Here is a 26160-nt window from a genome sequence, read left to right on the forward strand (position 1 = left end):
CCAAAAGTAACACAGATTAGCTTGCCTGACCCACATAAAACACAGGACTTTCCTGAACTAATTCTTGTCTGAATTAAAATATGTAGGTAAGAGTAACAAATACCTGCTCTGAGATACGCAGCTATTTTAGATACATGACAAATTCTAAACAAGGATTATTTTGAAGTGTCCTGTGGCTTAATCTGTTTCAACCATTTTCTTTGAACTTTCAACATAAATTTACCCCTTCAGAGTAATAAAAGAATATTAAGCTAATTCAACTTTGCCTGAGACACCAACACTGTAAGACAGAATATTTAGCATTTTATCCCATCTTAAAATTGTTTCCTTAAAATAGAAGAAAGTGTTCTTTGTGAATCTGTACCCTAGCCACAGAATGTAACACAATTCAATAGAACATGTTTACATACAAACATAATGTATTTTTAAATCCAAATGAATTATTGGTTATTTGCCATTACCACCACACACAACCTTACAGATTAACCAAAGGATAAAATTTGTTACAACTGCAGGATCGTTTTTTTGAGCTATTACAGCTGTTTTGATATATTGTCAATAACAATAAGTATCTTTCCCAAGTTTTCTTGCAGGACTACAAAAAATTTCTTGTAGGTTTGTAAAGTTACTAACTTGGACAGATTTGAGAAATTACTTTTTCTGTGCCATCTTTAAAGGCTTTTTTTTTGTTGTTTGTTTTTTAAATTTGGAACAATTTTTATGTAGGTGAAACAGTACACAGCATTTTTAGTATATTAAAAAACAAAACCATCATCACTTAAGTGCAATATTTCTGGTACATTAACTGCTACACTGTTCAGTCTGTGCTACTGCATCTTTTATGTTTTCATAATACTGTGTATTAAAAATGTTACATATAGTATTGTATACTGCATTGGTGCAATTCAGTACTTCACTCTTATCTGTATTTTTTCTCATTTTCAAAATATTCAAGGTTTTTCCTATACTTTTCAAAATTCCATTTACTCTATTATCTTATATTCTTCTCCAAAATGAAGTCAATCCCTCATGTAAATTATTCTCTATAGCAGATGGAATGAATTTAAGGACTAGCTAACCATGTCAACATTAAAATAGGACAAATATGTTGCTTTGGCACAGTACAGTCAAATCCAGGCCACAAAAGTTTGGATTATGTGCAGACAACTCCTCTCTTCACCATTCCTTGGTATACTATCATTTACACACAGTCTACAATATCAAAATACAAACAATAAAACGTTCTTGCAAATGCATTTGCTTATAATGAGGAAATTGAGAAATGAGGATGATTCTAAGTTGGAAAATGCAGAGACCAGGACTACCATATTCAATCAGATATTGCTGATTTACTGAATTAGAACTCTGACAGTTTGTACAACCAATACCCACACCTCAAGTACTTTTACCTCCACTCTAGAAAGAGGCTTTTTTTTTTTTTTTTTCACTTTGACCTGAGTTAACTACCGTTAGAGTGTTTTCCTAAAACACTTCATTTCTCAGCTGTAACAGCATCTGTCATTCTTGGCTTGAAAGCAAGCTCTTGTATGAATGTGAGCAATCTTTTTTTGCTTCTTTAAAAATGCAGGGTATGTTCAACAACTGTACTATGGATCTATAGGAATCCAAAGCATGTGTTTAAAGTAATTCAATGCATCTCTCAGATCATGATCAAAAAAGGCAAGCAATATGATTAGTCAAGTAAACAGTATATTGCAGTATCTGGGGCTCTTATTTAGACAAGAATAGGTCCATTAACTTTGTGGAGAGAAAAGTAAGAAAAATATACATTAGAAGGAGAATTTAAGATATAGATTTCTTTTTATGGATTTAATAAAAAAAAAAACTGCTATTGCAAATATTTTTGTCAGATTTTATACATAAATTACAACAAGAACACTTGGGGTTCTGTTACCATTTTTCTTGGGAATTCAAGTTTCCACAGCTCTAATGGCATGTACAGTTCCCATTCTTTATTTCTCACTGACTTAAAACTAGTTTCTGCATCTCTAAAAATAATTTAAAAAAAAAAAAAAAAAAAGAAATATGGAGATTGAGCCAAAATTTCTAAAGAATATGAAAGAGCAACATGGATCTCAGGAAAAAAAAAAAAAAAAAAAACAAAAAAGGAACATTTGACATTAAAGTGCCTCAAGGAAGGTAAAGAATCCTTTCTACAATACTCTTCAATATTTAGAATATTTTTTTTTATTCTGATTGAGGAAACTGCCATTTTTGTGACCCATTTTCAATAGTAAAATTGTCTTTTTGGGGGATTCTATTAAAAAAATTTTTCTCAAAGCCTTTTCAAAGCTTTATTACACAATTATTATTTTATTATTAAACGTGCAACAAAGGTGAAATTACAACACCAAAAAATGACTAAAAAAAGGAAAAGGTTTTGAGGACAATTCAGTTGGCAGGGCTGGAATTCAGATTTTTCACAAAATTCTAGAAAAACATTTATATGAAACAACGTTACACTGGCAGAGCCATTCTTCTTTTATTTGACAAATTCATGTTTTAGTTACCCTTTATAATATATACTTTCTCTTATTTTAGGAGATCCTCCATTTTATTCCCTCTGACAATACACAAATCTAGTTTACAAAAAAAAATCCTTTTAGTATTTCAGAAGATTGTTTTCAAAAGGATTATTAACTATTTTAGAATTAATGCGGCAGTAAAGAAAATGACTGCACTAAACATATTTATAGATCATTGAATAGATATCAAATGTGCACACATTCAAGATCAACAAAGATGATCTTTTTTAATGATCGACATTTACATATATAAATTTAATCTGATTTTGTCATTCCCTAAGAATGTACCAGCACACCAATAGATACTCTAGGAGCTTGTAATATGAATCATCCATTATAATTCGTACTGCTGGTATCTTGGCATCAATTTGAACATACAAAGATTTATTTTGTAGGGTGGTAATTGGAGTAGGAAAGCAAGGTAACTTAGTACAAAACTGCTGAAATTGCAAGCATTATGGAAAAAAAAAAAGTACTAATGTCATAAGAGAGAATCAAAAATTTTAAGAAGTGATGCTTAAACATGCCTAATCATTTCATAGATGATGCAAGGGCAAAATAATAATTGGTAGCAGGCAAGTGAAAGTATAATTGTATTTTTGGAACTGCTAACAATTTATACTACTGTAGTCTTAAAATCAGGAGTGTATTAAAAAGGCACTCTTACAGATCAAACGTTTTCTGTTTAATAGGATACAGAAGGGTAGCCCATAGGGATAATAGTTAGCAAAACAAATGTGATTATAGCCTACATGCTTTTAAAAGACAAAAAAGTAACGTCAGTCAATATTTTCACTATGATTACAATTGGTAGCTGCTAAATAAGAAGTACAGAAGAGGTATAACTTATGCAAGTACAAAAATTACAATCAGAGAAAGAATAATTTGCTTTTTCATAACTAGCTGATACAGCAAAAAAAAAATACTTTGACAGGTTTGTATGAACTGTTAAATGACAAAAACAAGGAATCAACTTATAGGTATTTTTCATTTAAGTTACTTTTTTCCAAATTCAATAATGCAAGTTCACACTGATTAATATCATATACTATAGACAAAATAAGTTTTGAAATCTAATTTTTTTTTCAAGCAATTCAGTTTTTGCATGCTATTGAGACATCACTGAATAGCTGAAGATTTGAAAAAATATTTAAAATATAGATAAAAAATGTTTCGATAATCCTTGCTTAGGCAATCATATCATATACCAGTCTAGAGAATGTTGCAGGAAAAAGGGATAGGGAAATAGAAACAAAACCTATTTACAGCTAGTATAGTCTCTGGTTAGATAAGTCTCTTTTCTATTTCACATCAACTGAATTTTGCTAAAGGCAATTTTATAAAGCTTCAAATACTTTCTTTATGGAACTGCTGTAAGGGTTATGTTAATATAGATTCCTTGACATTCCCATGACATTGTCTTTTATTGTATTATCATGCTACTACCTATAGCTTCTATATTAAAGACTCCATTGTTTGCTTAGATGATATGTTAATTATTATGTTGGCTACACACTTTTAAGACAAGAAAGAAAATAAATACTTGGGAAAAAAATCAATGTTATCAACAGTTCTTTTCTGCAGACTTTTCTGCAGATTTCTAAGTAAAGCAGATAATAAAATAGATAAATAAATAGAAAATAAAAAAGATAATAAAAATATTAAACTAATTTTGCCTGTTCAGTGACTAAGGTGTCACACCATAAATACATACCCCCTGTGCATTTCATGCTAAAGTGAGCCCATCATACCACGAGCATAATGATTTCTTTTGTAGCCAACTATAATTCTGTTAAAACTAATGAGAAACTAGCGACTCCAACAATGAAGCATTTCTGCACCTGAATGCTTTTCTGTACCTTCTCTGATGCCTTAGAATTCAACTAAGGAGAGTCTACATTCAACAATAAAGATTTTTGGTGACACTCTCTCTATTGCTGTTTATCTTCCTGGCTACTACAATACAAAGACTGCAATCCCAAAGAAAATAACGAAGTGATTTAATAAGAAAACTAGACAGTTTTATTGCTTTTTGAATACAACTTGGCCTCTTCCTGTACTTCCACTCATCCACAAATCTGTAACCACAATTATTGTGAGAAATCTTGCTGCTGTTCTTTTTCTCCTTGCTCGACTGAATTTTTTAAGAAAATACATATACTTTTATCTTCTATATAAGCAATGACAAGGTGACTACCTAGATAATTCTCCCACTTCATTATGTGCTTAGAGTTGTGATTCAGCCTGACAAAATTCAGAGGTTTGACTCAATTACTCACCCACAGGCATCCCTATGACTTTGGGATCCCACCTAGCCTGTAACTGCTGCTCCAGAAGTGTAAATGCACCCTATACATGTATGTCTTCTTGCCATGTATGTCAGCTTTGTGAATGTCTGAATAAACACACGTCATTGGATGCTTACGTTTAGGTAACTGAAGAGTTTTTACACTGTCTCCCATAAAATCCTCACAGAGAAGCTTATGGAAGAGGCAGTGTAAACAGAGGGAGGTGAACTGAAAACTGAATGGCCAGGTGCAGGGGGCAGCAATCAGTGGCACAGAGTCTAGTTGGATTAGGAGGGAAATATCTGTTATACCAAAGGGTTGTACTGCCATCCAGAGGGACCTGGGCAAGCTGGAGATACTGGGCTGACAGGAACCTGCTGCAGTTCAACATGGAGAAGTGCAGAGTCCTGCACCTGTGGAGAAACAACCCCAGGCACCCAGGTACATGGTGGGAGTAGACCAACTGGAAAGCAGCTCTGCAGAAAAGGACCTGGGGGTCCCTGGTGGACACCAAGTTCATCGTGAGTCAGTAGTGTGCCCTTGTTCCTAAGAAGGCTTATGGTTTCGTGGACTGCATTAGGCAAAGTCTTACCAGCAGGTGGAAGGAAGTGATCCTTCGATGATCTAGAGGTCTCTTCCAACCTAGAAATTCTGTGATTCTCCTCTACTCAGCACTGGTGAGACCACACCTGGAGTATTGGGTCTGGTTCTGGGCCCACCAGTACAAGAGAGACTTGGACATAATGGAGAAAGTCCAGCAAAAAATCTGCATAAACAAAGGGACTGGAGCCTCTCTGAAAACCTGAAAGAGTCTCGGAAGACTGCACCAGAAGATCTTTCAAGGTCCCTTCCAAAATGGGCTGTTCTGTGATCCTATGAACTTTCCGATTCTGTGACTTTGTAAATCTAAGTTTAGAAAGGCTTAGACCATCCACGTCCAGTATAATTGGTGAAAATTAGTTACTGCAGTCAAAGGTTTTTAAAGAGAGCCCTGCAGCAGCAATTTTCATTTGGTGAGCTGAATAGTTCTCCAAAGCTCACTGATTATGTTTACTGAGGTTCCACTGCCTACTATATCTTTCACATTTGCAGCTCCTTTGCAGTACCCATGCTCAGTATACCTACATTTAGGTGAGTCGTATCTCATGTTGAGTACATGAAGCAAAAACATTGCACATCTTCCAGAATACGCCTCTCTAATGTGTCAGAGCGTGATTCTTGATTTAGCAGCATAACCATAAAAACAAGTAAGAATGCATATACAAATGCAGGACTTAGAGCAGGGCTAGAAAATGTAAGATGCAGGCTCTTTTCATCCAGAATCCAGATGCCTAGAAGACAGAAAAGACTGACCAAAAGGATCGAGATACTTTACATGATCTCAGGTTAACTAAACTATTAACATGATCCAGCTATGCAAGAGACATGCAATTCCAGGAATCACTAAGGTACATCCAAGGGAAAGTATGTTATTGTGCAAGATAAAGTAGGAAATTAAGTGGAACACTTCAGATTTCCAGTTATCTGTGTTGAAGGAAGGTCAAGATTAAACAAAATGCTATTCAGATGTTCAAGACAACAAGAAACCTATCCCATGAGACGTGAGATAAGCTACAGTTTAGGAAAATCAAATCTGACAAAGACTTAAATGGGCAGTGAGAAGGAAAGACGCCAGGACAGCAGAAATTTAAGGACTGATGCTGGCATTAGAAACTACTTATTATAGTCCAGAAAAAATAATAATCAACCACCACCACGACAACAAAATAAAAAACATTAGAACAGAAATTAAAACTCCATCTAAACACTTAGAACTAAAGTATCTTCCATTAGGAATAGTGGAGATTAATTTAATTTATGAAAAGAAAGTTACATGCAATGACAAAAGAATGACCCTGAAGGGTCACTCTCAAGTTATGTATATAAACCTTACAAGTAATTCATCTATTACCGATATACACTTTTATTTTTAAAAATGGGAAAAGAAATGCAAAGAGGCAATTAACACAGCTAAAGTATGCTAATATCACTTTTCTAAAGCTTGTATTTTAATTGTATTTTTATGACTGTGCAGATTCACATGATTGGCTTTCACAACAAATAAAACAACAACAAAAACAACAAGCACAAAACCCAAAAGCTGTTTTTCTCTTTTGTGATATTCTGCCTAACTCATGCACAGGTTAACTCATTGCAACACTTGCTGCCAATAAGTCTAGGGAAATTGGCCTAACATCCAGGTAACACCAACAGCAGGGAGACAAAGAAAAAGGACCTAGCTCTTAAACTTCCTGGGTGAGTGCTCACAGCACACTAAAGAAGAGGCAAGCATAGCACTTATCTCCTCTTCTAACAGCATTCGGGAGTGAACTCAATGCTTTTGCATGAGTTAGCTACAACCTAATAAAAAACACCCTTCAGGGACTTGAATAGAGTTCAAGCACCTCCCTACTCATATCAAAATAAGTACTTAGCTTTCCAAACCAGGAGACTTCCGAGCATGCACACGGACCTCTATCTAGATGTGCTCCAATTTGGAATGCAGGCTGATTTCAAGTGCCTCTGAGGTTAGGTGGTGCTTGAGAACAGGAGGTATTGGTAAGACTTCCATGGAATCTAGTCACGGAAAATCTGCCCCCAGATATCACTATGACAACCTGCTGGAAAACCATTAGTACGTGCAAACCCTGTACTCATCGATGATGTACTAAATTTCAAGTATAGTTATGGCATACTTTGTTTAATGGTGCTGTTACACATTTAGACCCAAAGAGACCTCCACGTATTTTATAATACAGAAGCACTATGGTGTATTGTCCATTTGTTTTCTGTCCTTTCTCCCCTTTTCTCTAAAAAGAAAAACACAAACTTCCTCTTCACTTGGGTGTGGACCTTCTAAGAGTTACTGCAAAATACCCAAGACCGAAAATTTTGAAGAAACATGTTTGTCTTCCTGCCTTCTGTAGTTTTGTTCATCAGATCTAATCCTCTGTATAATCACAACCACAGATCTTCATAATGTCAATGAACTTCTGTCACTCTCTCTTTCCTAATCATGGAATACAGTAGAGTTCATTAAAAAAAGTTATCATACTTCACAATGAAAATATTTAATTTTATGACCAGTAGCTGATATATGCTTAAAGATTCTGTTTTAACATTCTCCTTCCCAAGCAATGCTGAACAGTAAAACCTCTAAGAAACATGAATTTGAGAAAAAGGATTATATAAAACTCATTTCACCTGGAAAAGACAAGTGGGACTCACTTCACCTAGCTTCAGATGTTTACAACATGGGTATCTACATCCAAGCTAGTCATGTAGACTTCCTTTATATTTAGAGGTCAGTGGAGAGAAACAACTTCATCCCAGGGCAGGTGTGTCAACTTAGGCAACAGTCTAACCACTGCCAGCCACAGCAAAACACAAATCCGTGTGTACACAAACCCATGGTACACTTTTCAAAAAAAAAAAAAAAGTTCAAATTCATTGAAAGTCTAACAGTATTACATCAAAACAAAACAAATAAAAAATGCAATAGAATTATGAACCAGTTGTATGAACCAAAATGACATCTCAAATATATACTTTTTTTTTGGTCAAGGGTTCTGGTAAAGTATCAGCCAATAATCTGGAAAAAAGTGTTAGAACTGGAAGGAGATGTTATGAACAAAATGCATACAACATTACACCAATAAGATTTACAATCCCCACCTCTGGAATTAGCCACATAGAAGTAACCACATGTGCAGAAATGGACTCTTCCATCACTACCAACACACTGCCTTCAACTCACCTAATCCCTTCATGCAACCATTGTCTCTTTGTCCAGTCCGCCAAGAGCAAAATGCATTACATATTCTACATCCAGGTGAATCCCGCTCAGTGAAGTTTTCATGACTGCTTTTTTGTCTCATCTCTTTTTCATTCATGTTATGGCTTTCCCCACCCCTCATCTTTATTACCTTTCCTCTTCTTTTGCCTATCACAAATCTTCTGCAAGTTTCATAACAACTTTATAATGGAAGGAGAAGAATGTCTCACATTTTGTCTGACAAAATAATTGACTTTTGATCCCCTAAACTAACTCCTTCCCCCTTTTTGATGTTCTCCTTGATGAAAAGTTAAGTGTATTTAAGACCAATTGGTGGTGGGGATAAGGAGGGTTTTGAAATAGGTTTCTTTTGTTACACCACACAACCAAGGGTAAAAGGATTCCAGGAAATCTATACAATGAAAGCCTTAGTAATCCAAGCGTTAAATGTTTTAAATGTTTCCTCCATGTTCTCCTAAATCTAATAAAAAGCTGAAGAGATTTTTAAGGGTAGCAATTACAGTAAGAACAACTTACTGATAACATCTTGTTGCATCGTGGACAACAAGCAGATGGTTAGTTGGAACAGAGAATCACAGACTTGCAAAGTTATCCCTACTGTGAATATTATACTAACAAAAATGCCGCCAACAACTGGAGAAAATTTAGGGTGGTATTCAAATCCAGATTGCAGAAACATAACTGTGTCTGAAAACAGGGCATCAATATCTGAGCAAAGTATCCAAGCTCCCAATACAATAAATTTTCCAGATACCAGGAAGCCAGGAAAGAAAAGTTAAAATAAAAATTATTTAGGGAACAGATAAATGAAAATAAACTCCCTCACAAATGGAACAATGGTAATTTGGAGGTGTTTTTTTTTTTTTTTTAAATCTAAATATGCTTGTTCTGCCTCCCCCATTCCACCCCCATTACTCATAACTCCATTTTAATCATATGAATTATTTAATCTTGAGTTCTTTTCTATCATTTGAATTGTCAAGGTTACACATCAGGGAACAGATTAAAGTGTGGAATGACATATGACAAAACAATGTCATTAAAACAGAGATGGCACTATATTTGTTTTGAAACAAAACTGTAAAATTGAAAAATAAATCAGCATGAAATTGCAAAGTTCAGTTTGCAAAGAAATCTATCGTTTGTCTGGTTAAAATACTCCATTTACAATGCTCTGCCTGTAAAGCCTAAGGATCTTTCACCAAAGTATTCTCCCTATTTTATGGAATGGTTAAACTGAAACGTGCTAAAGGTAAAAAAAAAAATAAAATGAAAATAAGACCTTGCCAAATGCTTTTAGGCTTATCACAAAGGACACTTCTGCATTCTAAAAGGTCTATTCACAGTAATCGTGTTAGTAAAATATTATTTGGAAGCAGTTTCTAAAACTGGATGCAACATTCATTTACATGTATCTGCCAAGTTTTAAAATGTTTTAGAAGCTAAACTAAAACATGTTGAAAATGACTCATTGTGGTACCAGATTATGTACTGTAGGAAATAAGAACTCATTTACAAGTGGGAGAAATGCACTCACACTTCATCTGTGGGAATTCACTAGACTTCCCTTCCAGTAAACATTATATTTTAAAATAATGACGGAAAATATGCTTCTTTTAACTGAAGTTTATGAAAAGATTTAGACATCTGGCATTACAAAAGAGACTTGCAAAGATAAATGTAAAAACTCTCTTTAAAAAATAATTCACAAATAATTTTGCCAAAATATATCAATTTTACAATAGAGGAGGTTGCAATATTTTTACTTATTTTAATGCCTAAATTAAAGCTGTTTAATAGTTTTGTATTAGCAGATAACCATTTGAGACAAAGGACAAAAAAGATTTGATTATTTCACAAAGTTAAAGAAAAATAATACAGGAGGAGGATCAGCAGGCAAACAACTAACCACAAGGTAGCTTTTTCCTAACTTGTGTCAACTACCTTCTGTTTGTCTGCACACTTTAATAATGCGAGTACCTTGCAGCAAATGCACTACTTTAAAAAGCTTTTTCTTCCTTTGAATGGAGACTGTCATCCAGCTCTTGACAAATTTACCTCATTCATCAATGTGCGTATAATGCTTTGAAAAATGCCCAGAACTGACATAACACAGAAATCAGACCCAGAATTCACAACCTGTGAATCGGAACAGTGTGTCGTAAGGGATAGAATTAAAACCTGAAAACCCAGTCCCACTAGCTTATAAAAAAGTACACCACATGTAAGAACAGAAAAAAAATGTCCTCAACGAACATATAACAGAAGCAAGACAGTATTCCATCACACAGTTTTAGATGTGAAAATCTTAAAATTCTTGTATCAACCTGTGCTTCACAGGGACAGATTTAGATTGGTCACACTGTTTATCCTCTACTATGAGGAGAAACAGTCTCTACTGAGTATAGTTGGGGATTTGAGAGTCATTTAAATGCCTGAAGTTAGTGAGCATGAAGAGAAGAGAGAACTGGGCTTCTAACTCACCTACTTACAGCACCATTTTGCAAACACTCACACACAAAAACTTTCTCCCTTTCCCACATGGATTTGAATGGGAAAAATTCTTCCTCTCTCTACAACCCACGGCCAGCTTTGATGTCCCCAGTATAATGCATCCAAGGTGAAATGGAAAGATGAAACTTTCTGAACCATCGTGAAGCTTATGATTTAGATTATATTCCTGGGAAGTGAAAGGTTAATATCTCAAAGAAAAGACAACAAACATTAAGCAAAATTTCAGAAGGAATGAATCAGATGAATCACAGCACTTTTATATCTATTTATCCATGGGAATGGACACCTTCCATGAAACAATCAGAATATCCATGAAAACAATTCCAGATGACAAAGTTCCACATCAAAGCTTAAACTATGTTTTGTACATATACATGCAGTAGTATTTGTTACAATACCAGCTATAAGTTGCATCATTTTGACTATAATTCAAATATAATTTGAATTTAAATATAATTTAAATATTAGAAAAGATATGCAAATAGACTTATCCACTTTCCTTTTTTTTTTTTTTAAACCTATCCACTTTTATGTGATGTTGCTCTCAGAGGCCCACTCAGAATAAATATTCCCATCCCAATAAGGTCTTGCAAAAGTAACGGTTTTGGTTTTTTTTACTATATAAAAAACTTAATTGTACACTCGCTGATATCATAAAGAACTCAAAGAAGTACTCCTCTGAGACAAACCTGATAAAAACTGGAATACATTCTTGAGGAAACACCTAGATACAAGATCACACAAAAGGGAAGTCAGTCCTTCAGCCCTGGTTTTCCTGTTCTCTCCTGTCAAGGCACTGGACAAGCCAGTCTCATGAAGATAGAAAGCAGCAAACAGGATGCCAAGGGCTCAAACAATGGTTTCATTAGTTGTGAGCACTACATGTAAATACCATACTGCCCTTCTCCTTTGGGAAGGCCTCAATACGATTAAGATCAATTAGGCATATTCAATACTGGAGGGACTAATGTCAAAGGCAAACAGCTCCCTGCAGTTTATGGTTTGAAAGTACCTTAGTTCACTGATGGGCACTGTTTTGGTAGCGTTCGTGAACACAGCACGAAGGTTCTTCATTTAAAGAATATCTGTCAAACAAACTGAGTACCCTCAGTCACAGAACAACATGCTATTATTTTCCTTTTTCATGAGAGCTACTTAGAGGTAACGGGTATCGCCACCATGCATGTGAGGAACTGGCTGAGAGCAGAAGACTTCGGCTCCCTATTTATACCTGACATTTTCGCAATGGTTTTAATTTGATTCTGCAAAGACAAGCTCTGCCCAAAATTCAGCCCAAAGTTCTAATAAACGTTAGTCTCCATGTCTAACACTTCAGGGAGTCTCCCATGAGTTTACTATGTCATCTGTAAAATCACAAAGCTTCCTTTCTCAGACCACATAAGCACCTCTTTAGGCAAACTGCTCTTGAACAGTTAGTCGTCCAGACAAGAGCACAGCATCATATCTTTTTTCCAGATGATACCCATAACATAGTCACAGATTCAGAAGGTAATTCCAGAAGGCCATCACCCACTGATGCTAGAACCTTTATGGTTACTGAGACACCAGGACGGAAGAAGTCTATACCATTAACCGTCTAGTTCAACCTGAACTTTACTTAGGGTTTTATCAAAATGCTTTGGATGTTATATAGAAATACACATATAGAAAAAAGAAAAAAAAAACACTTACAGAAGACCTTATGTTCATAACTTCTGATTTTACAGATTATCAAAATTTTGAGTAACAGTGAAGACAAATACTTAAGAAAAAAGCTGCAGAACACCTATGGCAATGAAAAAAAGATGGATTATACAACAAAATCTTCATATTCCCAGTCATTTGCTGAAATACTAGAAAACTGTAATAGTTAAATGAGTGTCTGAAAATCATAGTAATTGAGACAACCAATTTTACAGTACATATTCAAGTACAGGTACATATTTTTGTGCTTATCTGTGTTAGCTACACATCAAGCTACACAAAATCATCCCCCATACTATTGTACAGTGGTTAGAATTTTCAGATGTGCTATTTTATTTACAATATACTATTAAAAGAGAACTTCTATAGTTTTAGTAAGCTGAAATATAATGATATCTAAATAACCATCATTTGAGTATCAAAATATTCATAGCCATGCAGAAAATACAATATCCTTGCTTTAAAGAATTTAGCTTTTGAACAGGAATTATAATACACAGCTTTAGTAGACATATGCAACTAATAATCACTGCAGGAATATATGGTCATGTTATTTGTGAATTGCTTTTCTTCCATATTCTAAAAAAAATGTGGAGTTTCCTTATAAACAATTTATATTCTCATCTGCCATTGAAGTGTTAATCTTTTGGGCTTCCTGATGCTGCTAAGAGGCTTCACACTAAAATTTCTTCAAGCTCAGATGGTTAGAAACACTCCAGAAAAAAAAAATTATTTGCATATATAACCTGATATACGTAGCAATCAGAAAAATAACCCAACACATTAAAATCATTGTCAGAAAAATGCTTTCACTTATCTTGACGTTACATCCAGTCTAAACTTTTCAAAGGGACACAAAGCACATGAAGCAAACAGTAAGAAAGCAGTATTTTACAACTTCTGTTCAACATCACATAGCTGTAGCATATCAGAAAAAAAGTCCATGGAGCCTGGTAATCCTGTCTCCAACTAGATCCAGAAGTGTGTATTTTGAGAAGAGCAAGAAAGATGTTTGTGTACTTGGCATCTCTCCCTAAGTTTTCCCACTGGTGTCCAACTATTTCTATCTCAAGAATTAGCTAGAAATTAGCTGAGCTGGATGTGGTTTCTACTTAAGTAGCTTTTTCAGTTTCCCTTTGAGCCCATGTAAACATTTAGCACCTGAAACATCATTCGGTGAAGTTGTGAAGAGACACCATTTGCTGATTGCCAGTGCTCATCATTAACAAGAAGCTGAACACTGTGAATCACAAAAATGTGTGTGTAAATGAGGGATACTAACAATCATATGAAAATCATGGCTTGCCATGGAGTTTTCATTTCTATAATTCAAGATGTATAAGATGACTAAGCAGCAGCACCCTCATATAGAATGCCTCTTGAAGGATCTTACAACCGCTTTTGAAGTTGTTCTAAAAGGACATTCAGTCTTCCCAGGCTATCAAAAAACGTAAACACCTGAAAGAGTAAATAGTTTCTTAGGTACTCAGCATAATAGCCACCACAGAATTTTAACATTGTGCTTTTATTAATCTTAATGTTTTAAGATTAGGTCTAGCAAGAATTGAATAGGTAAAACAAGAATGCATACTTTATGGAAAATCTTTATAAAATTGTAGTCTTAATCCAGGGAAACAATATGAGGATGTGTTTGTATTACAACCTTCCCAAGCCATCCTTAATATCTTGTTTAAGAGCTGTGTCAAATGGAACTTCAGTTGAAAGATTTCTAGAGCTATAAATATAGTCATTGAACATTTCATGCAGAGCAAGAGAACAAAGGTAAAAGACTGTGTTCTAGATGTAACAAAGCTCACAAATGCTAGCTATCAGACTAATTTGTAGTTCCTGTGAGTCTTAACCTGGCAATTCTCTACCTAGTGTTTATCATTCAAGACAGCTACAGTGAGTGGTTATGGGCTTAAACCATTGATCCTGGAAGGATGCTATCTTAGCTAAGAATGCAAAATGTTGAGATGCCTATTAGTGAACAAGCAAAGATTGCTAGGCATGCCCTAGCAAGTGTGCAGTCTTCCCAATGCTGCAACCTGTGTATTTGATCAAATCAGCTAATTAAATTTTCTCCTTTTGTTTATTAAAATGCTTTCCACTTAGTGGAATCTGAAGTAAGCTTTGAGGAATGTCAGACTTTCTTTTTTTTTTTTTTTTTTTTTTTTTTTAAACACAGAAACATTATAGAAAGAGAGTCACTTCACTCAGAGAGCAGCTTAAGATCATCCATTATGACATAAAGCCTATGGAAACGTATCTTCAGAAGGGAAAAAAAAAGAGTAGCCATTTTAGCAGAAATTAGTGCTACTTCTACAGTCTGAAAACAAACCAGATTTAGTCTCCCAGGAAACCGACTTCTACTTTGCTTCTTTATCATGCTACCACTCCTTCTTCAATGTTTTCTTTGCGTTGATTCTGAACTTCCAAGAAGGGGTATTTCAGCAATTTCCATGACATCTCCATCTTACCCTTTAGCTGCACCCTGTAATTACCTTTCTCATCAGGAGAATAAGATGAAGGCAGTTTTTAATGGGAAGTGTGTAGTAGATACACTGACTATGGTTGAAATCTAGACTAGGTCTAACAATGACAGGTAATGGCTCAGCTTTATTCTGATACAAGTCTTTGATGTTATCAAGATATACACATTATGCTATAGAAGTCACAAATTATCAGAGCAACAACAAATGATTATTACAAAACAAAAGTATTTTAGAATATACTGCCGATGTTAATTGGAACTGAAAATTTTATGCAGTAATTTCAAGATCTGTGTAGCTCTTCGATGCACAGGATTATAAAGTACTTCATATATAAAAGTCGCAGTCACATCTAGGGAGTACAAGGTTACAGCAGTAGTTTTTATATTGGGTTCTGGCAGCTTTGGCAAATAAATACTTAGGCCTGAAGGTTGTTATTTTTAATTAATTGTTTAAAATATTTTATACAAACATTTTTGAAGAGATAATAGGTTTGTATTTAAGTATGAGCAGTAAAATACATTGACTTAATCATTTTATGATTAGACTCCTGTGATTGCAGTCATCAACATCCAGATTATTAAAACATATTAGTAAAAGGGGCAAATAATTACTTTTCATGTTTCTATTAAAAATGGATGTATAACGTAACAAATGCTACCTTTAATCACGACATTCCTGCATACTCAGAGACTCTAAACAAAAAGAAACATTTACTTACTCAGTAAATTTATCCAATGATTTTATCGTCTAAAAATAGTCATCTCTAGTCTTGTTTAAAATTAATACAAAAGGTATAGGGATCTTCATTTCACTTAACTTAAATACCCATTTTATAAACAGGATTGATCACCTCTCCTGATCACCTACAAAGTTTAAGACAGATGACTAATGTCAGATAACATTAATCTCACCTCCAAATGAATTCTAAAAATAAGAACTATCATTACGAAGAAAAAAAGACAAAAGGGGGAATAAAGATTCTAATATTTAAGATTCAAGGGCAGACTAAGTCTTCAAAATGCATACATGCCCTGCACCTGACTGGAAAGCATTAAGTAGGTAAACACCACCATATGGAGAACTCTACTTTTTTTTTTTCCTACTTACAACTACCTAACTTTTTATTCTACTGTGCTCTTTACTTGAGAAAGGCACTTCTAAATAGAAACACTAAAGATACTCCTAGCGGTGTTTTCCTCCCTTAACAGATTATTCATTACTTAACTAATAGTTTTAAATGGATGAGCTATATAAATAAATCCAGAAATGTTTACACAATAAGCCAAAATCTTTCGAAGTCTTTGTACAACAAACCTAAGACTAAACTATTTTTTGTAGTCATCATCCCGTCTTTGCTCAACCCAACTGTAAAAACATCATATTAAAATGCCCTTTCAACATCTTTGCATATTTAAATACACTAAAAAAATAAGCCACATGTACATACTTAAAAATATCTTATTTCCTCATAGACAGAGGCAGTAATTTAAGCCCTCAATTAGCTTTCATAAAACAGTTGTGTTCTTTTTTTTTTAATAGTGCCTACTGCAAGGTTGAAGGAATGCTGTTGCCACTACAAAGTTTTCTTAGTGTTCTTTTTACTACATGTTTATTAATTTCTCTGTTTTTTTACACATCTCATTTTATCATTCCAAAAACAGAAAAAGAAAATCACCTTGAGTAGCATATCACATTAGCAGCAATGAACTACCCGTAGCAGAATGTAAATTTTCTTGTTTGGTCACTAAAAAAAAAAAAAAAAATCTTCTAAAAAATAAAAATAATTTTAAAAAATCACACCACATAGGGATTTCCTTTGTATTCCCAGTAATGCTGATTTTTTTTGTTTGTTTTGGACAGTTTCCACAGATAAAGCTAAGCTGTACAGCTCTGGAAAAAGAAATGACACTCCTTAAGTTTTAAAGGAATTCTGTGAAAGGAAGTGAATAATCAAAGGCAAGAGGCAGCTCTTGTAGTACCCTGAGGAGAAGTGCTCTTGCATGAGTTTACCCCATATTAGACTTTGGATTCCACTTTGAACACCCTGCCATGGGAGCCATTTCATTTTGACCTCTAATCTTACATGAAACTAGAAAATTTAACTAGTAGGAAAAAGCAATAGGAAGCAAGGCTGGTTTTGTTCTGTTTTTCAGTCACTTTCCTCCCCTCTCTCTGACAAGGACCAGGAAGGGGTTAACACAGTCAATATTTTCAAAATAACACTTGAGAAATATTCAAAAGAAGGAAGAGTTAGAACATATTTAGTATCTACACTTAGCTATGTAGTAGAAGATGGAACTATTAGAGTTGCTCTCCTCATTCAACCCCGAGACTTCCAATTGAGTTAATGTAGCTTTAAAATTTGAAAACTTCTAAGTCACACTACAAGCAGTTTGAGGCAAAGTGAAAATGTCTCCATTTGTCTCAATTTTCTAGAACGTGTAACATTTGCCACTGTTTAAGCCAAAATATCAAACCTGTTCTTTCATTGTCGCACATAAATGAAACACGCATTCTCACAGAGAACTCACATCTGTGTATTAGCAAGGGGAGCAACAAGAGAGCGATGTTACATCCTGACATCACAGTGATCTACTTTGAGGTCAAAACAACCAATTGTTTATCAGTGTAACACTTCCACAAATACTATCACTTCAATATTTTATTGGTATTCATAACTGGCTATTTACAAAAAGGTATCACAGACATCAGTAAGCAGAATGAAAATAACTGCACTTGACTAGAAAATTGGCTATTAGTTACACTTCTGATCACAAGATTTGCCAGGGGCTTTATTTAACCATAATTCAGGCCAGTCAACATTCCACATACTTCTGAAGCTTTCAAACATGTTTGTTTATACAGATTATGATACCAGTGGTAACTATGATGAGTCACCTTGTTTTCAATAAAGCAGAACTAGCAGTTATAATCACTTAAATATAGAATTGGACAACATAAGTGCTCCTTTTTTATTGTTGGGGATTCTGGTTATATTAGATATTATTTTTTTTATCCACAAAACCATCATATTTCCACAGTAACTTCAGACTTTGGGGTCTTAATTTATTTATTCCATCTCATCATGCCAACTTGCTACTTTGCAGTTCATTAGGGTAGATAATTTGGAATATGTAAAAAGCCACAGTCTTGACACCTGTACTGTGGTTAGCAGGGATGCTATTAAAAAAAAATAAAAATGTAAAGAAGTACGTCTTTTTCATTGTCTCAAGCAGAGTTTTCTTTTTTAAAAAGCATAGTCATCTGAGGAGTAACCTACTTCCTTGAGCTCCAACATCAGTACTCATCAACTCATTTAAAGGGAAGAAAGAACTTATGAATAAAAAAAATTACAGTAGGATGGAGGCATGAGTATGTATCAAGATGATGGTAAATAGCATATTACTAGTTTTCTTATTTTTCCCCTTTAAAGAGGGAAGCTTATTTCTCAAAAACCTTCAAAATTGTTTCTTATGTTTCTGATTACAGGGTATCTTCTCTTCTCAAAAAAGCAACAGTATGAAAAAGGTAACATCATATAAATGGGAGTATAGCAGAACAGAAAAATATTTCCTACATGGCTTTTAAATTTGAAAATATAGTAAGAATTATGAAGTTGGTACTTCCATTAAAAAACAAGAAAGCATACGCATTCAAATTATCATAAGCTAGACCTATTTTTCCAGAGAACTTCTAGTTAGATATGAGTTCTGCAAGTCATAGTGAGTCATAACAGTGAAAGCTGCGAGTCTCATCAGAAACACACAGTTGACTTGTACTAGCATTTTAGTTTGGTTCAGGAGATAAGTTTTGAACCAAGTTTCCTGGTTGTGCCCAGTCAACCAGCTTTGATTTCTATACTTAGATTTTTCTGATGGAGCTGTCATCTCAAAGTTTGCTAACTGAATTCCTTTTTGAGAATCTAAGAACACCTATAATGCTTTCAGCCCAAACTAGAATCAACCTGAAGTCAAAGCCCTGAAGCTGAGCATGAATGTCATGTCCCCTAATCCACCCTATTTACTCTAGAACTATACCTCATGTTTCACACCATTAGACTGTGCAGACATTTTTTCATTCCTTTGTGGTTAATGTTGGGGCAGTGATATTTCTTTGCTAGTATTGCCACTGCAAGGCAGGAGTTTTGCATAAAAAAAAGGGCTTTAAATAATTTGTGCTTGTATTAAATTAACACTTCATCTGATTACTATATGCAATTAAAAACAACTCCAAGCAAAAAAAAGTTCACATAACTACTTCCTTTGAGTAGATGATAGGGTGGCACACTTGGTTAATGCACTGACCTTTTCTTTTTGGAAAAAAGATATACACTAAACAATTAAACAAGCCCCAAAATTAAGGCCATATGACAAACTTACCCCGAACAGCTTTGATTATGGTCAATCATTCTTAAATACGCCATAATTTACTAATACTAATAATAGCTGATATTCTAAATTTGCTGCAGAGCAAGAAGGCAGACAGCAAACCAGCAGAGAATCAGTCATAGTTCCCCTATCCCCATGTGAACTGCACTATAAGTTTGTACAGACCCTGTATTTTATAGGCTGACTAGGAAAGAGGGAGAAAAGGGAGCAGTAAGAAAAGCATGTAGCAAGCTAACGCTTTATAACTACTGCTCTCTATCCTCAGTTTTAGAGAAATTATTAATTGAAGTCATAATAAAAGGTGTTTACTACTTTCAACTAAAGACAAAGAGGAGGTTAAGAGTTTGAGCACTGCTACAGCGCAGTATGAAATATATCTTTTCTTTCTACAAGAGGCATAATTAAGGTTGCATGTCTTTACAGGATTGTAGGACGTGAATCAAGCATTCACATTGTTACTACACTGGTAATGCAAAAAAAAAAGTTACAACTAAAATTAAATCTGTAACTTCATTTAAACAAAATTTTTGCAATTGAAATTATTCTTCACAAGCAGAAAGCCAAACCAGTAATTCCTCTTACCTAAAACTCCTTGGATATAGGTGTACTTACACCTTTAGATTTATTTATATGCATTTTTAAAAGATACTTACTGGTCTAAGAGTTGGTCATATTTTCTTAAAGCATCCTTTTCAGCAATAACTGCTCTTTCTTTTTCAGCAACAGCATTATCTCTTGCTTCTCTCAAATTTCTGAAGGAAACAGAAGTATTCTGTCAGTATTCTGTTAGGAGAAAGACTTTTGCTTCATGGAATACTACTGACTGATCCCAACTCCAATACTACCTACTTCAGTTTTAATAGAGCAATAGGGGGCTGTCTGTCTATATGCTTATCCATTACACTTCACATTACATTCATATATAGCAACAAAAATGAAAAATTTCCGGTTCTGAAATTCTGAAAACAATGATCAAACAACCTAGTTACACTTAGAAATCTATGAGCAATTTGGAATATGAGAACTATGAATTTTTTTATTTTATTTTTTTTTGGTTAGGAATTCAATACATTCCAATAATTTTACTGGGTACTTCACTAAAAAGTAGGGGAATGGTGCCCTTCTAGCTAAGATAACTTACAACTTTTATGATAAAGAAGGAAAAGATTAACCAGGCACAGAAATCCTACTTCCACATGCAACTAATTGCATAGTTAGTCATACAGGTTTTGCATATTGTTGGTGTTTCCTTCTGGTTTCTATCACACTTTTATTGGATCCCACCCCACCCCTTATTTTATATTCTTGGACTGACTCATCCAAGGGTAAAACGACCACCAATAAATTCAAGGAAAACATCAGTCCCGTCAGATTTCTCAAAGTGAGAAGGAAAAGAGTTAAATATTAAACTAGCTTAGTTTTAATACATTTCTATGCTTTGAGCTTTAAGATAAAACCATCATCTTAGTTTTATTTTCAGTCACAGGCAATCAGCATCTTATCATATCACATCACTTCAAACTGTTTTGCTCCTAATTTGGGCTTCCATCTTTCTCAACACTGAGGGGAAAGCACCATCTTTTGGTGACATTTTTTCAAAATTAATTTATAAAGAGCATGCACTAGAAATCCTTTTTCTTGTGAAATGTGAAGTCAAATATAAGCGATTTACACTTCAAAAGTAACTATTTCAAAGCGAGAAAAAAAGTGTAAATTGGTTCCAGATGCAAAGAAGATTTCCTTCAATGTTGTTAATTTTTTTAAATGATACATAGACCAATGTCAAAACTCAACCAACAGTCTAATAATTCTTTGTAATTCAATATAGATTTGAACAGAGGAAGTGGTGCGTATGTATATGTGCGTATATATACATTTTACACTTGCAAAATTACAGAGTGATGCAATATTTTTAATTAGAAACTTTCAGTTGCCTGGAAGACAGACAGCAGGAGTCATGCTCTTTTTTTTTTTTTTTCACTCCGCAGAGCAATAACAAAGCTACCTATTAGAAGAACAGATGCTAATGCCACAAATATCTTTATATTATGGTTATTTTCTTTTCCACACAAGACACAATGAGTTTATAGTGAATTGTTAAGTGCTCCTCCCATTTTAAAGGGGTACAAGTGGCAAAAAAACAAGCTCAAAAATAAATATAGCACCAAAAGTCCAAGTCCCTATAGGGAACCCTAAAGACTTACATAAATGCCTAACACCGCACATAATTCCGTGGAATTTAACAAGACAACACAAAATACAGAATTCAGTCCAGAGGTCTTTGCAGCACTAGGATCTCCTTCAAAAGATGATTTTATAATTTACAAGAAATGAATGCTTTTGTGAATGATAATTCTCTAAGTCTCAAACAGATCAATTTTAGAAGTGTATCAGTCTTACTGGTTTTTCTCTTTATTTTTCCTGCTCTGCTTTTTGCATCAGTACCTTCCTTTCTAGTTTCCTGGCACATTTTCAAGACTGTCCATACAGCATGGCACGTAAATCAACACATTTTGTATGAATTAACTAACACTGTACATCTGAAGAAACTTAAAACCACTGAAGTTTATCTACAAGATGACTTCTAATATTTCTTTTCACTAACACTGTTAATGTCAGTCATTTCATAATAAATTTAACACTTATCTTTACTGTACAAATTTGTTTCTTCTTAGCTTTTACAGGATTTTCATTAATTTTATAATTGAACTTAATTTCTCACATCTTATTAATCTCTCATTAAGCCAGTCAACTAATATTGTGCTCCAGCACAAAACAGTGCTTGCAAGTTTGTTTTAATTAGCTTATTGCCACATTTTATCTACCTGTTTTCACGTTCATACATCTCTTTTGAAGTGCTTCGAAGTTGTTCTATTTCTTGATTTGTTTTCAGTCTTAATTGTTCCAACTCCTCATGAAGTCTCTTTTCATATTCTGTTTTATAGTGGTCCCTATGAAAAAAAAAAAAAAACACAAAAAAAACACAAACAAATGACATAGAATCATAGAATATCCCAAGTCGGAAGGGACCCATAAGGATCATCAACATGGGAATTTAAAATGAATTGCATGGCCAAAATATCAAAGCTTCAGTTGCAGCAGTACATTTCACAGTTTATTTTGATTATTATTCATTTTCCTGCAACTTTGCTTAGATGACATACTAGCCTGTCGCTTTGCAAATTTACTGAAAATTTTACCAGTAACAAGAGCTTTCTACAAACTTTACAGTATGTAAAGTTTCTAATGTAGAAATCCTTTGTCACCCTCTACATGAGTGTTTATATTAATTAACCACTTAAAAGGATTTTTAGTTACTTACTTCCCAACATTTTCTAGCTTCTTCATAAGGGTAAGGGTCAGTAAACTTAACTACAATACTGCCATACTGCAATATTTTGTTGTGTGCTATTTACACCTCATCCTAGGGGTAAAACATTGTAAGAAACACTGAAGACTACGTGCTGTTGAAATTTGCAAAATAAAAAGAAGAGATTTACTTATTTATCCTGTCAATATTACAAATAAATTAACTAAAATAAATATGTATTTTTAAGTAGCAAATATCAGAAGATTCCAGGATAAATCGTCTCATTTCAGAGTAATACTGACACTTAGCTACTGTTCAAGAATAATCAATCCACAATGAAGCCACTGGTAGCCATTATAGGTCTGGAAATAAAAGCACGTATATGAAGAAATATGCATTTACAGCCATAAAAGGTTTTCGATTCCTTTGGATTTCCAGTTGTGGAATACCTTGTACTTTTTAGAAATCAGCACCTGAACTGGCCAAAAACTTCCTCTGAATTGAGCAAACGCATAAAACTATTTACATATTACAGAACGTATGCTGTTCAGGTTTTCATGCTTTTTTTTTTTCTTTAAATTAAGACACTGAATTTGAGGTGGCTCTTCGGAGTAAATATTTCTCCCTTCCTTACTCAAGCGCACCACTCTATAGCAAGGTATTTTGTGAAGATCTTTGATACAATACAGAAGTTAATGACCCAAAAAACACACTGCACTGAAATGCACATTAGAATTTTTTTTTCCCATTATGAAAAGAACAGAAAGGAAACAAATGCTGAAGATCAGGACACAACTCTTACAGAATCAACTAGCATTATCATCTTCTTTGTATTCAGATGGCAACAACTTATTATTGTTACCACTTGCTATTACCATAACTACTCATCATTTCTACAGTTGCAGAAATTATACTTCCCTCCAGTAGCAAGACTGTTAAAAGTCAGGAAGGTTCACTGAAAATTTTAGAAGAATCTGGAAGAGCCCTGAACACCCCCAGTGATGTCACCAGAAGACAGTTAAAAGTGACACTTATTTTTATTTTAACTAAAATAAACAAGTGATACCACTTGTTTAAAGGAAATTTTCTAAGTAAGCAGCTTGACAGACCTGCCAAGCACCTTTTAATGAACACTGAGCTGCTGCTGAAGCAACTGTAGGGAAAGGAGTAATACTTAGATAGACTTCTGATAAGCAATACAAACTGGAACCCCATAGCTGGTAATTTCAGTAGAGTGCTCTTATATTTCCATTTAGATTACAATTTGTCTTTTAGTTGTGTTATAGGAGAGTCGTATTTAGGACACTTCATCTTAGTTATGAAAGGACACAAGATTTATAGATGCTGTTTGCATCTTGCTGATTCAAATAGAAGGAAGGAAAGCTGAACCGGCTTCATACTCGAAGCTCAAGAGGAGATTCATCCAACCCACAGCTGTTTTGCTAAGGACCTTGCTAACCAAAAAAGGGCTGTATGTTCATTAATGAATTACATATAGGCAAATACCTGATATAATTTTGGGGTAAATTTTGAAAATATTTGGGGTAAATTTTGAAATAGTATTTTTGTTATCTAGATGTAGAGAAATGGAGATGATCCATGAACTGGATAACCTTGAAATTTGAATAAGAAAAATCTAAATGTGGTCTAAAGTTTTATAGTATAGTACTATATTTGTAGCATGACATATCAGTTAATAATGTACAGGATGTCAAATAGGAAATACTACATATGCCAATATCAATTCAAATAGCATAAAAATTGGACACTATTTACCACATACATGTAATGAATGACTAGCATACAATGGTCAATTTGTTCCTCTAGGCTAACGTTAGAATATCTGTATTCAGACCTGAGATATGAAAGACTGAGAGCTGATACGAAACAAACTATGTCCTATTTTAAACATTTGTGAAAATTAAATATATTTTATTCTGTAAAAATGGTTTAGATTATCTTTTCAAACATTCCTGTTTTTTAATAAAGGTCATTTGTCAATGAAAGAGGTGAAACATGCACTTAGAATAATTTCTCTTTTTTTTTTTTGCAATTAATTACAGTTACCTTACTAAAGAGCATTGTTGCTGTAAGCTTTCAGTACTGAAACCTTCACTGCTGTAGTCTTATATCAAAGTTTTAAGAAAATTTTCCTCACATATATATACACATTAAAAGCATGAGCAGCATTCTATTTCTAGTTACACAAAAATAGGCTAGTTTTCTGGAAGCTAAGTATTTTAAAACAGGATTTGTGCAAGAAACAAGGTAAAAGTTAAATAATGACTACTTGACAGAAGTTAAGACATACTAACTTACCTGGACGCAACATATTTTTCATACATTTCTTCCCTAGCTTTTTTGGCATCCTCTAACTGAACCTGAAGTCTTTCAAGACGATCTTCCTCATGTGCACAGCGAACACTAAGCTCCATGTTCTGGCGATTAAGATAATCTTTATCTTTTTGCAACAGGTTTAGGGATTGTTGTATGGTTGTCAGCTATAAAAGGCATTAAAAAGAACACTAACATGAACTTCTAGATAAATATTTAACCAACACACACATACAGATTTTTCCCTTTTGACCCTATTCTATGAAACACTGAAACTGGAAAAAAAAAAAAAAATATATATATATAATCATGTTTAAGTTGGTGAAGCTCTACACTCAAAAAAAGACTTTAGTAAAATTTCAATTTTTTATGAAATTTTCATTATTTATTTTTGGTAGTTGGCACCTGAAAAGGTATAAAGAGCCCCTTAATATTCCTGTGTATCTTTAACAGTTAGCTATTGAATAGTAATTGCACTAAATAATACTGATAGTACTAAATCAGAAATGATACATACTAAATATGTTTGTTGGTATAAACCCATCATCATACTGGCTACAATACTTTAAGAAATAGAAGTGAAGGGTTTAAAGGCAACAGACTGATTGCTGCTCAATAAAGAAAAGGCAAAACTGATAGTTCTGGGGCTGAACTATGATAGTCACAGACAAAATAATGTTCCAGGCCAGGACCAAGGGCAAGGATGGCTATGCATCAATTTTTTTCACCTTTGTTTAGCACAGCAT

At 34.1% G+C, this 26160-nt stretch overlaps 1 protein-coding gene across 3 annotated transcripts in view; it reads right to left on the reverse strand.

The window, feature by feature from the left end:
• PIBF1 (progesterone immunomodulatory binding factor 1) overlaps positions 1–26160 on the reverse strand; it is a 122112-nt gene that overhangs the window by 71021 nt on the left and 24931 nt on the right. For all 3 annotated transcript variants that reach the window (XM_072032500.1, XM_072032501.1, XM_027472963.3), the window contains exons 8-10: positions 25400–25581; positions 22596–22721; positions 20424–20522 (exon numbers count right to left, since the gene is read on the reverse strand). In XM_072032500.1, the coding sequence (XP_071888601.1) occupies positions 20424–20522; positions 22596–22721; positions 25400–25581 (407 nt within the window). The remainder of the gene's footprint in view (positions 1–20423; positions 20523–22595; positions 22722–25399; positions 25582–26160) is intronic.

The sequence above is a fragment of the Anas platyrhynchos genome, chromosome 1, assembly GCF_047663525.1.
Source record: "Anas platyrhynchos isolate ZD024472 breed Pekin duck chromosome 1, IASCAAS_PekinDuck_T2T, whole genome shotgun sequence".
In the NCBI taxonomy this organism is placed as follows: Eukaryota; Metazoa; Chordata; class Aves; order Anseriformes; family Anatidae; genus Anas; species Anas platyrhynchos.